The following is an 18,532-nucleotide window of genomic DNA, read 5'->3' on the forward strand; positions in this document are numbered from 1 at the left end:
TGACTGTAGATGAATTAACACGAATCTCTACTAAAATGACTATTTCGGAACGAGACCGACTGTTCGTCGACTGTTCGTCGACGGTTGTCGACGGCGCTCTGTTAAACAGTTAAACAGAAGAGCGACAATGCTCGCGTCCCGCCAGAGAACGTCGATCCTTGCTTACAAAGCAAAGTGTTAATCGAAGCCGAGACACTTCTGCCCGACCCATTCGCGATCGGTGAACGACAACGGTTGCGTGCCGCCGAAAGGATGCCGAGCAGCTAATTCTTGCAATTAGTATAAAAATAACGTGTAACGAATCCGATAAGTCGCACGTGGCCTCCGAAAAATATCGAGCGTGGCGAGATTATTTCTAGCAGCGTTATTAGCGACTTATGGGGGTAATTTGCGATGGTGGCTGTTTGTCCACAGTGTGCAGCGAGAATCCCGGGCTGAGCGGTCGTTATCACGCCGGATTGTGGAGTGGAAAACGCTGGTCCTGCTGCCGCTTGTCGACGCGCTCCGCGGAGGGCTGCGATACTTGCAGCTCCTGGTCCTCTAAGCCGTTAAACACAACGAACCCGTCCTCGACGTCCACTTCTAGCTTCGCTTCGGCACCCGGAACCACCATCGCCACCTCCACCATTGCCGCCATCACCGATCGACCGCAGACGACCAACTCGGAGGCCAATAACAATCCCATCGTTCACTCTCAGGCTCGCTCGACAATCGGTTCGTACGCAATTCTCTTTTAACGCTTTCACTGTCTGACGCACTCACCAGGACACTTGCAAAGCTAAAATTTGATTTTTACGCAATTTAAAGCAACGTGATCCAAACGTTTGCATTTGTATTAGTCTCATAACCCGATCGGTATTTATGAGATTCAAGAACATGGATAGCTTTAACGGTCAACCGTAACCCACCCCCGATCGTCCATTATCGGAAACGTCTCCCCACGTTCCCTGTACGACGCAACCTAAAGTCTCCGTAACATTTTTAGTCGTCGGTGTACATCGATATCAAATATTTACCAGTGTCGCGGTACATTTGGCTCGTTCCCTTTTTCGCGATGCTTTTAGTTCGTTCCTGAAATGTCAAGCTCTAACAAGTAGGTTTTCTCTCTTCGTTCGAGGTAGCCAATTAGAAAAGGTCTCGCTGGAACGTACGGTGACCGATAATTAAACGAAAATAAGATACGAAAAAGCGACGATAAAAACGTCGCGTCTGCTCTAGCGTCGAAGATAGATATGTCAAAGGTTGCGGGCGGCATCGGTCGATTCGTGGCCCGTGGAAGATACAGTAACCTCTTCCGTGCAATTATGGCGGACGAAAAAGGCGAACGTTTCAGAGACGCGTCGGAGGCGTTAAATATGCTGCGCGAGTTTCGCGCTCTGCTATATTTTCGCGAACTTCGTAATCGGTACGTTTCTGTGAACGCGCCAGCGATAACTCGACGACGCTAACGAAGCCATTTCTTGCACGTTTCCTGGTCATTTATTATTTTTTTTTCTTCTTTCGTTTCTGTTTCCGAGATCAGCAGACGGAGCGACGCCAGTCGCACTTAATTAATCCCACGGGAGTAAACGTTGGAATTACCGCGAGTTGTGTGTTCGATCTTTGTCGTAGTTTCTTCCCAGCTTTGCTCTGCGCCGTAGTGTTCGACCTTACGGAACCCTCCGCGTCCCTTTCCAGTTGAACGTTACCTACCGCGCCCGTAATTCCAAGATAAACTCTCCGTTATAAACGTCGCGGTAGTCGCCGCTGGGATCTACCAGGGATCCACTGGCAGCTTTGAAACTGCGATCGGTTTCTTCAAAGGTCTCCTCAAAGTGTTGCGTTTACGTTCGACGAATTCTCGACTCTTAATTCTCGAGAGACCACCGTGCCCTGACTCGATTAGAGTAAAACGAGAGATATAATTGGCCAGTGCACCGAACGCAAACGGAAGATTGCGGGTGCGCGCACACTGGGACCCAGAGGGTAATTAACCGACTCTCGTTTTATCTCGTTAAACATATATTGGTCCGCGATAATGAACCCCGTCCTGTTCGAAATCGATCGATATCCCGTTTGCGATGGGATTATTCTTCGCATTGACCGGATGTTTATCTTGTCCTTCGATCGATCTAGAGTTGCACGAAAGAAGAGGTTACTGGCATTTAAGACCACGTACTTTAAATAACACGACCGATTTGGAATCGTAGTAATTCTATTTTCACGAGGTGCATTTCGTTCCTGTTAAGAGCGCTCGACCGAGAGAATGCTACGAGATAAGACGAACGTATGAAATTTCTGCTAACCAGGTAGAAGGGAAATACAAAGTAAAGGACGAGACTCGACGGGTCTAGTTAAACGGGTCAATGCGCAACGATAGCATTCTGTGTGGCTCATTTTTTCATTTTGTCATTGCTCATCGATCCATTCGTCGCGACTCTTTATATTTTATTTTTTTTCCGTTCCGTCATTGTGCATCGATCCGTTCGGCTCGATGCATCCCTGTTGCTTTCTCGTCGATTATTTTTTTTTTTTTTTACCTTTGTGATTCACGAATGGCTACATACCCCGTGTTTCAACCCCTTCGGAGGCGCAACTATTTTTGAAACTATGGATCGCGCTCTGTGCGCTCTTACAATAGCATCATTCGACGGTTTTGTTTCGATTCGAGCAAGGCAAACGAATATATTCTATATTCTTACGACGTAGGCGATAAAGGAACCTCTGTCTTGTATCTTAAGAATTTTAATTGCACGTAAATATGAAATCGATTCGACTATTGGGATGATCAGGAAAAAAACGAATACAACGTTCCGGTTCACGGTTTGATACTCCACCGTCTCCTGTTCGAGTTTCATATCGGGGAATAATTAAAAACTTTGAGCCAAGTATTCTCCGGGTCAGCAAGTTTCCTTAGCGAGGAGGAACAACGATGAATCTGCGAAAAATCCTCGCGAGTTTCATTATTCTTTTCCCCTCGTGGCCGTGGATTCGAGCCTGATAACCGCCGATGCGTTCTTCTTCATTCAATTTTACATTAACGATTTCTGCTTTGCTGGCGCGCGGTCGCGATCGAGTAACTCGTCTTCGTTGAATCATTAACGGTTTCGTTAACGCGACGATAATTTTAACGAAGCGCATTGTCCGCTTTTTTCCCTCGACTCCGGCTCTGGCTTTCGTATACGCGCTAGAATTCCGACCAACTTTTTGGCCGAGTACGTACAGCAATCAGCGAGAAAATGTTTGAGGTCGGACGGCTAAACGTTAGAGACGGAAGCGCGGATGTTTGAAATGGACGGAAGATCGCTGAGCGCAAAGGGTCAATGGGAGAAATCGTCGAGTCTGACGATCGGACGTTTAAAGCATTCTTTAAAAGAAACATTCGTGTCGCGAAGGAGTCGACGCGGAAAGTGGAACGGTTTAAAATACCGAAAAATGATGCTCGACCGCGATGGTTTTTCGCGAACGAGCCTCGGAATCGCGGCTCCGCCAACTTCCCGACGTTTCCGTACGCGCAGAAATGCTTCCGAAGTCAAGCTACCGTGATCTAAGAGAAAAGTTTCCGTGACGATCGCGTCGATATCGCGCTCGCTTGGATATTGCCCTGTTTTCCGACGGGTGAGCTTTTTCCTTTTTCTACCGCATAACCCCTGCCGTCAGGGACGTTACCGCTTTCGACGGAACAGAAGCAAACACGCAAAAAGGAATGTCGGAACGTGTTTCGTCAGTTGCGGCAATTTATGGAATAACAAAGCTCTCGCGAACGTTCGCAGTTTTGCGCTGAAATATCAGCGAGCGTGGGAAGGGAGGACTAACAAATAATTCAACGTTTTGGTAATCAAATTTATTACCATATCGGTTTCCACAAACTTACCGTTCGCGTAAACGTTGATTTCGTTCGGAATGTAAAATAATATGAATTCGTTGGTTACGGAAAGCAACCTACGTCGCTTCTATCGCTTTTAAGGAAGCAAGCGTGGTGTTATATTCCAACCAAAGTTAATCTAACCAAAACGGAGGTGTCGTTTTACTTGCTTAATTCACGGACGGAAACCACCTTCGTCAGACGTTTAATTAAGTCGTTGCACTCTCAATTATCCGTCCCCGAATTAAGGACACGCCACTGATTTGAAACACGTGCGGTTCCGCTCTTTTGTTTCCTTTCGAAATAAAGAGAAACGACGATTTTCCGCGGAACGTTTCGTGAAATCGCTCGTGCACGAATAATCGTAAGCGAAAGACATGCATCGCCGTAGGTACACACCCGTTCGCGACTTTCCATCTATCATTTTCTCTTCGTCATCCAAAAGCACTTTTATTCGCGGTTGTTGCTTTCCCAACAGACAGGGATTTTTTCCATCGAGAATGGGCTCGTTTCAGGTCGCTGTATAAGTAGTCGTTCCATGAATTTATTTAACGTAGTATTTTATCAAAACCTCGCTTGATTGTTACTTAATCAAATACGAATCCTACAACCCCACTTCGATTTAAATCGACCATCCCAGTTTCACGAAAAACGATATAAAAGTGTTCTAATTTTAACATGGAACCTCACGGACGTGTGCGATAGCAGTGAAACTTTTCTGAAATGTTTCCAATTATACTTTTAACACTTTCGCTGCGGATGACGCACGCACGGATGCGCGTCCTTTGCTTTTTTAGTCGGTTTAGTCCTATTTAGAAAGTCGGTACGATCTAAGCATTCATGTTGGTGGTCTGTTCTTTTGTGTTTAGTGTCGTGGTTAGACCTTTGGAAAATTTTCTTTTGTTCGGCAATCATATTGTTAGGTCCTCTCATATGTTCGTGCCGAAGACTGTGTCGAAATTTAGTAAAAAACCACAGAAATTTTCTAGTAACGGTACAATGACTATCTAAGAGAGGCGAGAAACTATTGTGAAACGAGACAGATTATCTTTTCTTGCGACACTTGAGAGTACGTTTCACTAATATGTGAAACTAATAATTTGAGAAATAGAAGTATAAATGGCACGAACTTTTGGGACGACCTAATATATATAAATTTAGTTACCACAAATATATTGTTCTTCAAAAAAATCATATTAGAACACATTTGTAAGAAATTTTTCATTGAAAAAATGTCATAATTGCAGCTCCCAGCGAACGGCTACTCATTTTCGTCCGCAGCGAAAGCATTAAACGGTGACCATCTCGAAACGACTACCTGAAGCAATTACCTCGACCAAGAATAGAGCAGTTCGATGTCCACGAAATAATTCATCCGATTATTTTCCTTGAGCAAGCGGTCTATTTACACTGCTTGCGGCGCTAGTTTCATCTTGGAAGTCGAGCAGTTTCCAGTATCAACGCTTTACGGTTCGGTCTAACCAAATTATCACGAGGTTTAGCGGATTTGGAAAGTTGAGCTACGTGTCGACGCTGCTCCGTTCTGAAATATTCATGTCCGAAAGGAGTTCCGTCGGAGCGTCTCGCGTCCCGTTTAACGTACAGTGTCAAGGGACATTTAACCAGTGTTTCTGGTCCTCCTAAACCAGAACAAGGCTTGTTCAATTATTTTATTAAAATCCTCGCGAGATGTTGCGCGTAATTAGCGCGATTCGGTAGCTTGTATCGCGAGCGGAGCGTTTGAAACGTCGTAACAGAGTCGCGCATTAACGTGGCTCGCGAGGGAAGTAATCGACGAGGACTGTTTGGAGAAAGGAGTTGGAGCGTTTCGCGGGAAGTTGGTTGAAGAGGAACCGATGGAAAAAGTTGAAGCGGATGCTCCTATTGCGAGCACTAGTTTTCGAGTATTTGACAAGCGATTCCTCGTTCCGGTATATTCCTTTCCTGGTCGTGAGCTTTCGTTTGTGCGGACAGAGACAGGCGTGTATGGGAACGCACGGATACGAGGGAATTTGTTTGTATACGCAATTGAAAATTACGAAACTCGAAACTGGACGCGTACTGCTTTTTTTTCATTTCTTTTTTTTCTTGTTACCTATCGTGGCGTGCGCGAACCGCTGCGTGGGAGATGAACGAGCGCGCGATTATGTTGTTTGGGGTTGAGGTATCGATTGCAACCCCGAAAACCTACGACCGGCGAGGGTGGAGGGAGGGAGAGAGGGACAAAGCAGGGTGCGTTGCGTCGCTTTGGTCGCTAGAAAACAGGAGCCGACGAGAATCCTGTGTGTGAGACGCCCTGAAAGTCGAGACGTTTCATTTAACGAGTTTGCGCGTATCGTTTCAATATTCCTTATTTTTTCGTTCTTTCTAAATTCGTTCGAACGAATCTTATCTTAACCTGGTAATTTCCTACACTGTCGAACGATCCATCGCGAGTCGAATTTGGTTTAGACGCATCCCCCGTTCGCGTCATAGTCGTTTTCAATCTTTCGGAATGCGCTTCCTCGGCGTCGCGTTAATCTCGGCGAACAAAGTAACGCGATTCCGCGCCACATCAAATGTACCGTGAATCTGGGTATAACATGCAGATCCCGCGTTGCCACGGGCACGGACCACGGCGGCGGAAATACCAGAAACAGGAAGCGTTACGCGAGCCGAGGTAAAGCATCCCTGATCTAGGCCATCTCTCGAGCCGCTAATGGATTACGCGGCGCTCGATAGCAATTAGGATGATACCGACGGTCCGAATGTTCGAAGAGGAGCCGGTTTAAAGCGTTCGGCATAATTGATCGAGAGAATCAGACTTTATCTAATTCCCACGCCTGCCCATCTTACCGGTTTAATTGAAATAACGCGCATAACGACACGGCAGAATACAGTATGAAACATGGTTACAGCATGATGCAGTAGAGGTCGAGTTAATTCGTTCGTACGGAGTCTGTCGTTCCGTGTTTCTCGAATTCCGCCTCTCCGCGGATGCCTGGATAAACGACAAGCTCGAAATTTCCCCTCTCGCCGGATTTATACTCGATTCGGGGGACGTTTCCTTTCGCGCTCGATGGAGACAAACGTTCAGTTGGCAGTTAATTCAATATTCCATTCGTTACACTTTTAATAGCACGAGACTTTCGTTATTCTCTCGCTTCTCCATGACAAACGATCGAAATTTCCAGGGAAAAGCTTCGCTGCGAGCAAAGTCGTGCGCGTAAATCAGACTTCCTTTTCGGTAAATTAACTTTTCCTCGATTCCAATTCCTCCTCGAACGTTTCAATTATCGATTCGTACAATCTTCGTTAAATTCTAATATTTCGTCCCGACGTTCGTCACGGAAACAGTTTCGTGCACGCGAAAGGGCTGTTCTCGATGGTACGAAGTCGATCGGTAGCTTCGCTCGTCGCGCTTTTTGCGACGCGGAGCTCTTAATTGGTATCGGTCGTTTTCCATCCTTTGAGTTTCGATTAGGAATGTGATATGGTGCGTACTGGCCCGTCGGCGCGTAGCCAATACGACGAACCCTGACCAAGAACGTGTTCGCCTCTACCTCTCGACTCTGTGTTTAACGCGAATTGAACACGGATGGCGCAAACTCATCCTCGTTAGGAATATCAACGCCCCGGCATCGCTCCTCGAGAACAAGCTTCTCGAATTAACGAATTAGAAATTAATTTCTTCTACTCCGTTCGCTCTACGCCGTTCTATTTTTTATACAACGAATGAATGGATCACGTTTCCATGGAAAAGCGAGATTTCGAATATTTCGGTAAGCACGCAGCTGGAAAATGATCGCAGTCGATAAGATCTTGGAACGGTATCGTTTAATTCAATAGCGAAACTAAAGGGTGCCATTTCACCGAGCTCGAGACCGTTACAGAGCAATACCGAGAGTCATTTTATACTCGCTCGGTGAAATCTATAGCGACCCTTTAAAGCTTTATTAGATTGCATAAAATCTTATCGGCGTTTTATACCGGCGGTTAAAGAGTTACTGCCAAATATCGATTCCGCCCTCCTGTTATCTGTGTCGGATAAAAGGGACAAGTGGTAAGACTGACTTATAGTCGCTCCCCTTTCGTGCGCGTAATCCACCAACAAAATTTCGCGAGTAATTTCGACAGAAACGAAATTAACGTTTGAGAAAGTGGTCATCCACTTCGGTACCTAAACCGATATTAACCCTTTGCAATCGAGAAGTGACTCTCAGTCACCGCTAGGTTTTCTTTAAGTTTCATTTCTGTGAAGGTGACCTTATTCTCAAATCTAGATAGCTTAGAATTCATGGCGATAGAATGCTAAGAAACATCTCGAGTTGCTGGCAGATACCAGAAAAAAAAAGGTCTCGAGTCCAAAGAGTTAATTATCTATCCGAACTAAGGGGTTGCAAAGGATCAAACGTGCGAATAGACGAATAAAAACGACTTTAAAGCCTCTCCCACAGAAATCACACACAGAATTTCTGAAAGACCTCCGTGCTTGAAGCTGTCTTTGAAGTCGAGATAAAATGTTCTATCGGTTAGAGTGTCATTTGCATTCGAACGACGTAATAACTCAATGTAAATAAAGCCTTGGCCCATTTGGAGAGACCTGAATATTTTATCGGACCATAACTGTACCGTGAATACGTATCACCGATGTAAAATAAGCTTCGACCCGTTCAAAGAAAATTGAATAAGACACGAACACACTCCGTTCGTACAAAAGCCAGATAAATCGCTACCGTAAATCAACCTTCGGCGCGTTCGGAAGGAATCGATTGCCATTCAAATGTAGCGAGTCCGATCCTTAATTACGACGCGACTCTGCCAACCCCGAGTCGATTCTTAAACTTGTGACGCACCTGCGAAATCTCGTCGAATTTCTTACACCGTTTAATGCTTTGCGTTAAACTCAACGCGAAATCCGAATTCAAATTCGACGCCTAATAAATTTACGACTCGCTGAATATAAATTCCGAGAATTCAATTAACTGTTATTCGCGTTAATTTTCGTTTAATTATCAATCGTAACATAATCAACGAAAAACATTAAACCCATTTTAACCCATAACGTAAACCGAGGAACCATTTTGCATCGGTTTGCCTCACCGGTATTAGTTGCGCGCGTACAAAAGAGCGTGTCGTAAACATCGAAACCACGCAATACTAATAACGCACGGGCTTGTACGAATTTTTTCTCGCCGGACGAGCCAGGTTAATGAAGCCGCAATCGATCGGCGTGACCATTAATTTTCGGCGTAACCAATATTGCAGCAGGCAGAACGGTGATGTATCTATAAACCATAGAGGAGGGCGCGTCGGGCTATAAATTATAACGGCGTATTAGGGCTTCGCGATGCTGCGGCCGCTTCTGTGGCGTCAGAAGCCTCGAGAACCGACCGGGTATTGCATACATAAATGCATGCCTGCTCTGTTGGAAGACAATGCGAGGCGCGGCATCGCATTACGGTTGATTGTACGCGGCTGGCCAAGAAAGTAGAGTGATATCGGAAAGCGGTAATTAAATTACAGCGTAGTTAACGGGACACGAGATGCAAAGGAAAAGAGCAAAGTCGCTCGATGAACGAGCAATCTCGATTTATTCGGGAGCGAAAATTATTACTTAATTTACGTCAGAACCCAAGGGATTGCAAGGGATACAATCGAGTTTACTAATTGCGGTAAAGATTGGATAAATGCAAGAAAAATCGGGATCCAAACGGGTGCAGGTATATCCAGTCGAGTTTTCTATTCCGTGTTTACATTTGGTGTTGCATTCGCTCGAGTTGAGCATCGTCGAACGTAGAAAAGGACAGTTTAGTGGAAGACGTAGAAGGTCCGAGTTAACCATCCAATCGGTTAGGTTCGTGTCACGCTGTTCGTTCGTAATTAGATAAACAGCATTTCGTTTCGATTGCGAACTATTTAGATGATTTTCAACCGTTTGAAGAGGCCGTGTCGCGCGAAGTAATTGCGCAAGTATAAAAGCACGACGACCGAAAGATCTCAGGTTCGAGTGTATAAAAGACGGAACCATTTTAAGGAGTGCTCCAAGTACTCAAAGGAAGAGCGAGGAAAGTATTACGACGTCGCCGGGTTAATCTTTATCGAGGGAATACACTGTCAAGATTTAATATTGATCTTTTTTCCCTTCTTTGCAATTAGTTCGTTGGCGCTCGACAGCCCTTCGATGATCCAGTCACCTGTATCTACATACTTCGCGCAATTACGAAAGAACAAGATGGTAGGATTCCTAAGAGATGGCTCGGAGAGTTCGAAACGCCTTTCATCGCGTCGCTCCAACGACGCCAGGCGACTTCTCAATTAACATTTTCACGTTCGAATCATTTTACGATCTAACGCTCGCGTTAATCGAATCGCTAGTGTCAAGAAGGAAAGAAGTCCAGAAGCCCTTTCTTTGGGAAATTAAAACAGTCGCGAAACATTTCTCACATCAGGGGGAAGGTAATGTCGTTTCTGCGAATACTTGTGATTAAAACTGAAAACTTATTAAAACTTTATTTGTTCGAATTTGACGTAAAAGAAACGACATTGTTTTCCAGTTCTCCTGATATTTAAACACGTTCCGAGTACCTTCATCTCGCGTTATAAAAATAAGACGATGAATGGCACTTGTTTAAATTGACGGTATTCGCGTAGAGGATGTCGACGTATTTCTTCTTCGAATCGTCGATTCGTTTACGACCGGTGCCTTTGACGTTAGCGCCTTCGTCCTTTGGGCTTCGGTTTCGTGGCTTTATTCTCTTTGTTCGGGGAAATCTAGTTACCATTGGCATACGTATCCTCGCGCGCGTTGATAGCTCGCATCGATGCATCGACATTTATCGCGACTGTGACGACGGTGTCTCCAGTTCGCTCATAATTCACCAACGTCCCAGCAGAGTTGCGACACCGCTCGAGGTAAATAGAATTCGCCCAGCGGCTGCATCGGTGTACGTGATTCGATTCGCGAATTAATGCACGCTGGTGTATTAGACCCCGCTGGAACTAATACGATCCTAGCCTGATGAACTCTTCAACGTGGTCATTCCTGTTACAAACCAGACCGGAAGCTCGGAGAAATTAACGTAGCGCGACATATATTTCTGTTAGCGAAAGTTGAAGTATTTTTTACATCGAGATATTACAACGAATTGCTGTCGCTCGAACAGGTGTGTGTGTGTGTGTATGTGTGTGTATGTGTGTGTGTGTCAATATTATACAAAGAGCGACGAAGAGTAGTCGACTTCGACATGACAACGAGGCCCAGGACTTTTCCGACCTCGTTCGAGCTACTCGCTCCTCTCCGAGCTACTCGGTTCGGTCCGTGCTACTCTTAAACTTGGGTTACACCTCTTTGCAGTTGTTTCGCAAAGTTCAGCGTTTAATTCCTCGTGTAGTTTCTTTCCTGGCGGATGGATATCTACGGCGAAAGTGCGGAGAGTTGGGGAACGAAAACTTTGAAGCGCGGGAGAGATCCGCACGATGAAGCGCGAGGGTTGCGATACGGAAGAAAGGTTCGACGAATGAATGGCGGTGGAGATTTTAAACTCTCGTTACGTTCGTTTCGAAGAGATTTCCCTTGGAAAACTCTACCTGGAGCCTCGCAGGTTTGAACTTCAACGTGTCGCACATGTAAGACGATACGCTAGTACGAGTCGATATTTTTGATGTTTACCAAATCACTGGCTAGCGTCTCCACGTGATCATTCGCTTTAAGAAGGCGATACGGAAAAGTAAAACGTCGATGCTGTTCAAGGAATGTTCGAAAGAACCGAGTAACTCGGACCGAAGCGAGCGAGCGAAATTATAATGACTCAATTTACTCGGTTCTTTTGAGCCGCTCGCTTCTGTCCGAGCTACTCGGTTTGGTCCGAGCTACTCGGTTCCTTCGAGCTGCTCGTTTTTTCCGAGTACTCGACTCGGATCGAAAACTGGGTCTCAGCTCGACTCGGCTCGCGAGCAACTCGAAACATCCGAGTTTTCTGCAGGCCTAGTGCCCAGACGTGCCGAGAGTCGAGACGTTATTTCAATATCACTTTTTCTTCCTTTCTAGATTCATTCTAATAAATCTTACCTTAACCTCATCGTTTCCTACATGTATTGGGAGGCTGGCTAGTCCCCTTGTCCCGGTCCTCTTCGGTTCGCCGACCCCTCGGCAACTCAATTTGGGAGCAAAGTGTATACATCCGCCGAAGATGTTCGTTTCCCAACGACAGTTGCTCGCTTCATCGTCTCGGAGAAAGTCGGTAGGATTCGTTTCGCGGTGTGAATCTTTTCTTCCCCCCTCTCGGTTCCGCGAGCGTCTCTTTAATCCGCGACGGCGGCATCAGAGCTGACACGGTTCCGTTATATTAACGTCGAGGATGCAATTAACGAGTTTGTTTGAGTCACGGCAGCGAGGCGAGGCGCGACAACCGGCAACTACCGCGTAGAGAGACCGAGCGAAATTATAATGACTCTCGACGGTTGGGACATCCTCTGCCGCCCCTTTTCTCGGGCCTCGTCCTTGACAGATGAATCGCGCCCCTGTGTTTGTCGAGTCGCGTCGTTAAACGCTCCGGGCGGAGCCAGAAATTCAAAGCAATTTCCGTCCCGTGCCGTGTCGATTGTTGCTTGTTCGGTCGCGTGTCCGAGTATCGCGAGGAAAAAGGGACGCTTTAAAACATCCCTCCAACTCTGTTTGCCGAGTTACACGCGACAAGGTCAGTTACGAACGCGACAGGAGAGACTTTACGTGCCGCCTCGTGGGGTGTTTTAGTCTAGAGCGTCAATTTTTAGTCCTTTTTCTGTTAATTTATTTTTATTTAATCTATAAAGAATTTTTATACATTTTCTTCGCACGCATGTTTCGTCACGTTTTAAGAACGTACATAATTTTTTTGCTGGTCGAATAATCCACAATTTCTTGTTACAAGAAATAATTACAATTACAATAATTACAATTTCCTAGTAAAACGACATGTCGTTGCTTAGTAAATATTCCAACATCGTCTAAAAATTGTATCGACAATGTCTTAAAAAATTTAGCCTGTAACAACGTGTGCGAGACTCGTGGTATAGAATTCGAATCGAATACGAAAAGCGCGAGTCAGACGCGTCGTACGAAAATGCGTAAGGAATTTTCTACCTGACTATGGCTCGCACGATCCTTTGGGCCAAATATTTTCAATCGTCGATTCTTCGAGCTCGTTTGCCTCGAGTCTCTAGATTTCAGGGATGCCAGAACGTGATCAACGAGTGTTTGCTCGCTGTAGGATTACCCGAGGTAGCCTGTATCGATGAATGTTTCACGAAGTAAGAGGGGAATTCGAGAGAGTCACTTAGCTCGCGCAGGTTCGATCTCGACGTATCCTATCGACGAGCGATATTTTGTATTTTCTATAAAATCAGTCCGACGAACCTCGCGGGAGCTGACACATGATTCTCGGATCTATCTGGGTCGACTCGATTCGCGGGAAAGCGTTGAAAGTTGGAGCAGCGGTATCAAGTACCGTTTCGAGCAGGTAGAGTCCATTAGCTCCTCTTTTTGCGAAGTTATTGTCACGGTTTCGGCAAGTTGCCGGGGTCAGGGAAGGGCGGAGGAGTGGGGCGGCTTTTACGACGAAGAGGAGGATTTGAAAGTTTTATCGACGGGACGTTCCCCGGTTCTCGCGATGCAAGGTGTCCCCGCTTAAATCGCGCCCGGCGTGTTTGCTCCTATCATTCCCGGAGGACCGTCTCATTTCAGACGTCTTTGAGTAGTTTTCCTTCTAGTCTGAAAACGGTCTTGAAGAGGTCCTACCAGCGGCGTTACTGTGAGAGTTGCGTTCAGCGCCGAGCTGAGAGGAAGCAGGTCAGCTTAATAGGCTGCCAGGCGCATAGCGGAACCGTTTTCCGTCGTGTGCCGCTTATTTGCTCGTAAAACGCCGCTGTCCCCGATTTTATAGCGCGACCGTCGCGTCGGTTAACGATGGAAAATCGGGGGACACTTTTCGCCCCGAAAATTGTCGGCCGCCGCAAGGAAAACACGAACCTCCCGCGTCTTGGCGTTTCATCTACGGGGCATCTGTTCGAACCACCGCGTAAAAACCGCCTCGCGAGCCGATTCGTTCCGTTCGTCGGGTTCTGATTCGGCTCGTAAGATAAAGTCGAAAAGAAATTCGACGATCTTAACGTATACGGTCGGTGTAAGTAGACCGCGGATCTTTATGCAAGATAAAATCATCGCGAACAGAAAAATTGAACCTAAGTTGGAATCTATTTTATTCTGAAAATATCATAACGTGAACTTTACTTTCGATCTTTTTTATTATCTTGCATATTGTTTGCATTTTCGTAGGTTCGTGCGCATTCAAATTTCCTACGAATGCATAAAGATCCGCAGTCTAGTAATAAATATTCGTACAGAAACCATTTATTTTAAATTGGTTGCTGTACGAATACTTCTTACACCGACCGTATATCGAAACAATTTGTCTCGACGAATAATACGAAAACAGGATTAACCATTTTACCGCGAAAACCTTTTTCCTGCGATGACCTGCTGTTCCTTAAAACTAAGTCAAACATTGTTACCCCGACGTGTAATATAAAACGTCAACGCGTCCTTTCAAATTTAATCTCGCCCACTAGCTATCCGGATTCATTAACTGTACTACCAGCCTTCGAGCAAGGTCTTTTAAAATTGATCGGTAACGTCGACTGGATTATCGCGTGCAAAGTTTATCGACTCGGCAGGCATTAATTATGCCTCTAACTTGTTCCGAACTTGCTTCATCGTTCGAACTTTCGCGTAACTCTCCCTTTTGTTCGCGTACGCGATGAAATTTATATCGAGGCTTCGTCGCCACACGTGTAATCCTCGTCGTCTCCTTTTCAATTGTCGCGCCAAATGAAAATATCCGCGCGTGGCGAACGAATTCGCGGAACACCCTGTATATTTTCCATCGCGAGATTATTCCACGTTATCGCTGTTTAATACTCTCCCCAGAGAACGTTTTCGCGAGTTTCCGAAACGCCTCGTTAGCTGGCGGACGCTGTAATTAATTAACGCGCGTTAAACGCAAAGCGCGAGCGCGGGTATCCGTAAAAACCGTTTAAATTAAATTACAAAAAAAACCGAAACATCCCGACGGACGGGTTCGGCCGGGCGTTCGGCGACCGTTAGCGGTCGAGGAAAAATTTCGTGCAACGCGTCGGGCCGAGAGAAAGTGGGGTGGTTTCGGTAAATAGCGAAGCCGGATAAAACGTTCCTGAAAAAAGTTGTTCAGAAAGATGTCAAGGTGCTTCTGGACGCGGAAAACGGTGGCGAAATGTCACGCCGTCGAACTGGGTCACGGGTGCACGCACAAAAGTCATAAATAACTCGCAATAACGCGTTCGCGGCTTAAAAACACAGTAAACACAAAGGGCGGTCGCGCACACGGTTTCCCTTGGAACAGGCCGGAACGGTATAGCACAATGGACAAAGGAAACGTTATCCGAACGATCGTGTCCTTAGGGCCTAGATCCCACGCCGTTGAAAATTTGGTGTATCAATCGGGAAGTTTCTCGGAGCATCCAACAATTTACCGCGGCATTCAGCGTCGTCCGTTGAAATTACTATTGTCTATTCCATCGCGAGCGGCGGTGATATTCGTCGCGACGCCCCGTTGCGTCCGGAGTAATGAAGTCCAGAGGCCGCGAAACTGGGCGTTCGCGGTACATAATTCTTAGGATTCGCCTAACTCGGCGCGGAGGTCCTGGAAACTCGGGGCGTTCTTCTGGAAATCCTTTCACACTGTCGCGATTCACTGTCGAGTCTTTGTTATTCATGGCGGGCGTCTTAATCGCGTCGCGTCGGAGTTTCTTCGAGGCAGGTGTAAGCGGCTTTAAGTTATTTGCCGAGGACTTAAAGGACGAGTCGCATCCTAATTGCTGCTAGTCGCGCGCGATCTCTATCGCGAAATATAAACACGAAACGTTGCGAGGGATTATACACGTACAGAACGAACGGTTGAAGAAACGAGTCGACCTTTGAAGAAGTTTGTGCATTCGGTGACCAAACACCCCGAATAGAATAAATGTTGCGTATAATTATATCGAGAATAATATTTCGGAGTATTCGGTGCGAGAGTGTGAAAGGCAGCAATTGATTTTTCCAAGCGTCGCGAATGCACGCAAGTCCCAAAGAGCCAAGAGGCTGCCAAGAATCGCGTACATTCTACCCTGATTCGCACGCTTCGACAAATTATCGTGTTACGACTTTACAGGGTGAGGAGTGGCGCAATTGGGACGTTTCGCGGTTCTTTTTTCCCTCGGAGAGGGAAAATGGTAGCAGAGGAAAAAGTTAAATGGTACAACAAGGTTCCTAGTTTTCCTCGTAAGTGCCTCGATGCCGCGCGAAAGTGCACTCGTACCTTTTCTTAAATTCCAGCGACAGGTTTGTATTAACCATAAGTCGATTCTTACGTTCCACGCGAAATGTGCTCGGAATAACCCGAGTAACGTATGCAAACACCGGTGTGCCCCCGGTTACTTACCACGGAGTGGTCGAGGTGTTTGACCAGTGCCCGCTGTTTCCACTCGCGAGCACCGCGGACGCCGAGGCAAGTAGAAACGCCGAGCAATGGTCAGACGCGAGAAATAGGTACCAACGACTTTCGTGTATCAGGTTGGTTATAACGTACTTCCCTCCGGGGCTGTAGTTCTAACCTAATATTTCTCGGTACAGATATTATGCTGCATATGATTAATTCTATTCGACGAAGTAACGGAATAATTAGCTAGGCTGGATACCAGTTTGCTAGCGAATTGCTCTCGTAATAGTATCGCTGCTTTACAATTAATCCGACGTTCGGTGTTATCGCTCGCTGTTGGCCTATATACCACGGTCCAACTGCGTGCACACGCAGTGGTAGGCTAATATTAAATTACGCGGGAAATTATGTACGGTCGACCGATTTACATCGTGTTCCTCGATACATCGCGAGCGCTCATGCATCAACGTCGAATTTTGCATGAGATTCTAGTGTCACTCTTGCGTGGTTACGTTCGACCGACCGTTTCCATCGACAGAAGTACTTTTCCACCGAAATGTGCAGCGATGGAAATAACTGTATTTAATCCGTAACTGTATTTAATTGTGTTAGACTAGAAACCTTAAGAAGAAGTAAAAATTCCTAGCAGCCAAGATTCCAAGAACCTAAAATTCGAAGGCGAAGTTACGAATTATTCTTCTGAAGCGTCTCGAAGGATTAGATACTGTTAGCAGTGTTTTTCTCGAGACTTGGCCCTGGTTTTCGTCAACTCCCGAGGAGAAGACGATCGCCACAACGGAGACAATAGACGTGAAATTCGGTAAAAACAACGTGGCTCTGGAATTAATGTGCCGCTGGTGGCACGTGTGTTCGCGAACTGGAAGTAAGAATGACAGAGCGAAAGGCAGCCGGCGAGGATCGAACAAAAGGAATGGGATCTGTTCGTGACGAAGTCCAATGGTCGTTTCGGCGCTTCGTATCGGGCGGCTTTCGATCGACTGGCTTATTGTTGCCGATTTTCATTTCGCTGCTTTACCTTCCTCCCCCATTTCGATGTACTTTTTGCCAGCTTCGAAATAAAGTAAAAAAAAAAAACAACAACAACAAAAAAACGTAACTTCTCTCCTAGAACGTCCTTGCGTAGGTCCTCTTTTTTTTTTTTTTTTAATAGCCCCACTTCGGTGTTCTTTCGCGGCCGTGCGAACGAGCAGGAAAAATACGGTGCTTAATGGAAACGAGAAATATTCGTCGGCTCTCATTCCCGATTACGGGTTCGTTCGTACACGAGTCCTCTTGAAAGTTACGTAACTCTGGGGTGCCTCGACTTTTGCGCAACATCAATTACAGGATTGAACTCGAGCGCTGGCTCGCTCCTCGGTGCTCGAGCGCAAAATTATCGAAATAATCGAGCCGATTCGGTGTATAATGAAGAAGCGGTCGCTGGCCTGTTACCCGTTGCGTTCTACGGTATAGTTCCTCGATAAATAAAGAACACAATGGTTGCCAACTTTGTGGAATATTATGTTTGATGCTAAATTTACGGAGTGGAGTCATTTCGACCCACTTCGAGTTTCACGAAAAAGTTTATAGAAACCATTTACATTTCTCGTCGGCCTGTTATGCGAACTTTTATTCGTACAAAGAGACGAGCGTGTATACAAATTCGTTTCCGGCTGAGTTCTTCTATTCTCGATGTTCTTGACGTGGTGTACCCACGGTCATATTAATATAGGGACAGGGCATTGGTCAACAAGAGACGTGATGAGGTATGAAGCTAATTTCCCTTAATTTCCTGACACATTTCCCTTGAATTTCCTTTCATTTTCTCTGACATTTCCCTTTATTTTCCCTTCATTTCTTGGTACATTTCCCTTTAATTTCCTTTCATTTCTTTGACATTTCTTTTCATTTCCTAGTACATTTCCCTTTCATTTCCCTTCACTTCCTGGTACATTTCCCTTTAATTTCCCTTCACTTCCTGGTACATTTCCCTTTAATTTCCGTTCATTTTCTCTGACATTTCCCTTTATTTTCCCTTCATTTCTTGGTACATTTCCCTTTAATTTCCTTACATTTCTTTGACATTTCTTTTCATTTCCTAGTACATTTCCCTTTCATATCCCTTCACTTCCTGGTACATTTCCCTTTAATTTCCCTTCACTTCCAAATACATTTCCCTTTAATTTCCCTTCATTTCCAAATACATTTCCCTTTA

At 45.7% G+C, this 18,532-nt stretch overlaps 1 protein-coding gene across 4 annotated transcripts in view; it reads left to right on the forward strand.

Annotated features, from left to right (window-relative positions):
* Nucleotides 1-18,532, forward strand: part of LOC128885040 (tyrosine-protein kinase Btk29A) — a 148,913-nt gene that overhangs the window by 22,633 nt on the left and 107,748 nt on the right. For 3 of the 4 annotated variants that reach the window (XM_054138781.1, XM_054138779.1, XM_054138780.1), the window contains one exon: nucleotides 415-714. The exons of the other annotated variant lie outside the window; for it this stretch is intronic. In XM_054138781.1, the coding sequence (XP_053994756.1) occupies nucleotides 415-714 (300 nt within the window). The remainder of the gene's footprint in view (nucleotides 1-414; nucleotides 715-18,532) is intronic. 4 annotated transcript variants of the gene reach the window in all.

This window comes from Hylaeus volcanicus, chromosome 2, assembly GCF_026283585.1.
Source record: "Hylaeus volcanicus isolate JK05 chromosome 2, UHH_iyHylVolc1.0_haploid, whole genome shotgun sequence".
In the NCBI taxonomy this organism is placed as follows: domain Eukaryota; kingdom Metazoa; phylum Arthropoda; class Insecta; order Hymenoptera; family Colletidae; genus Hylaeus; species Hylaeus volcanicus.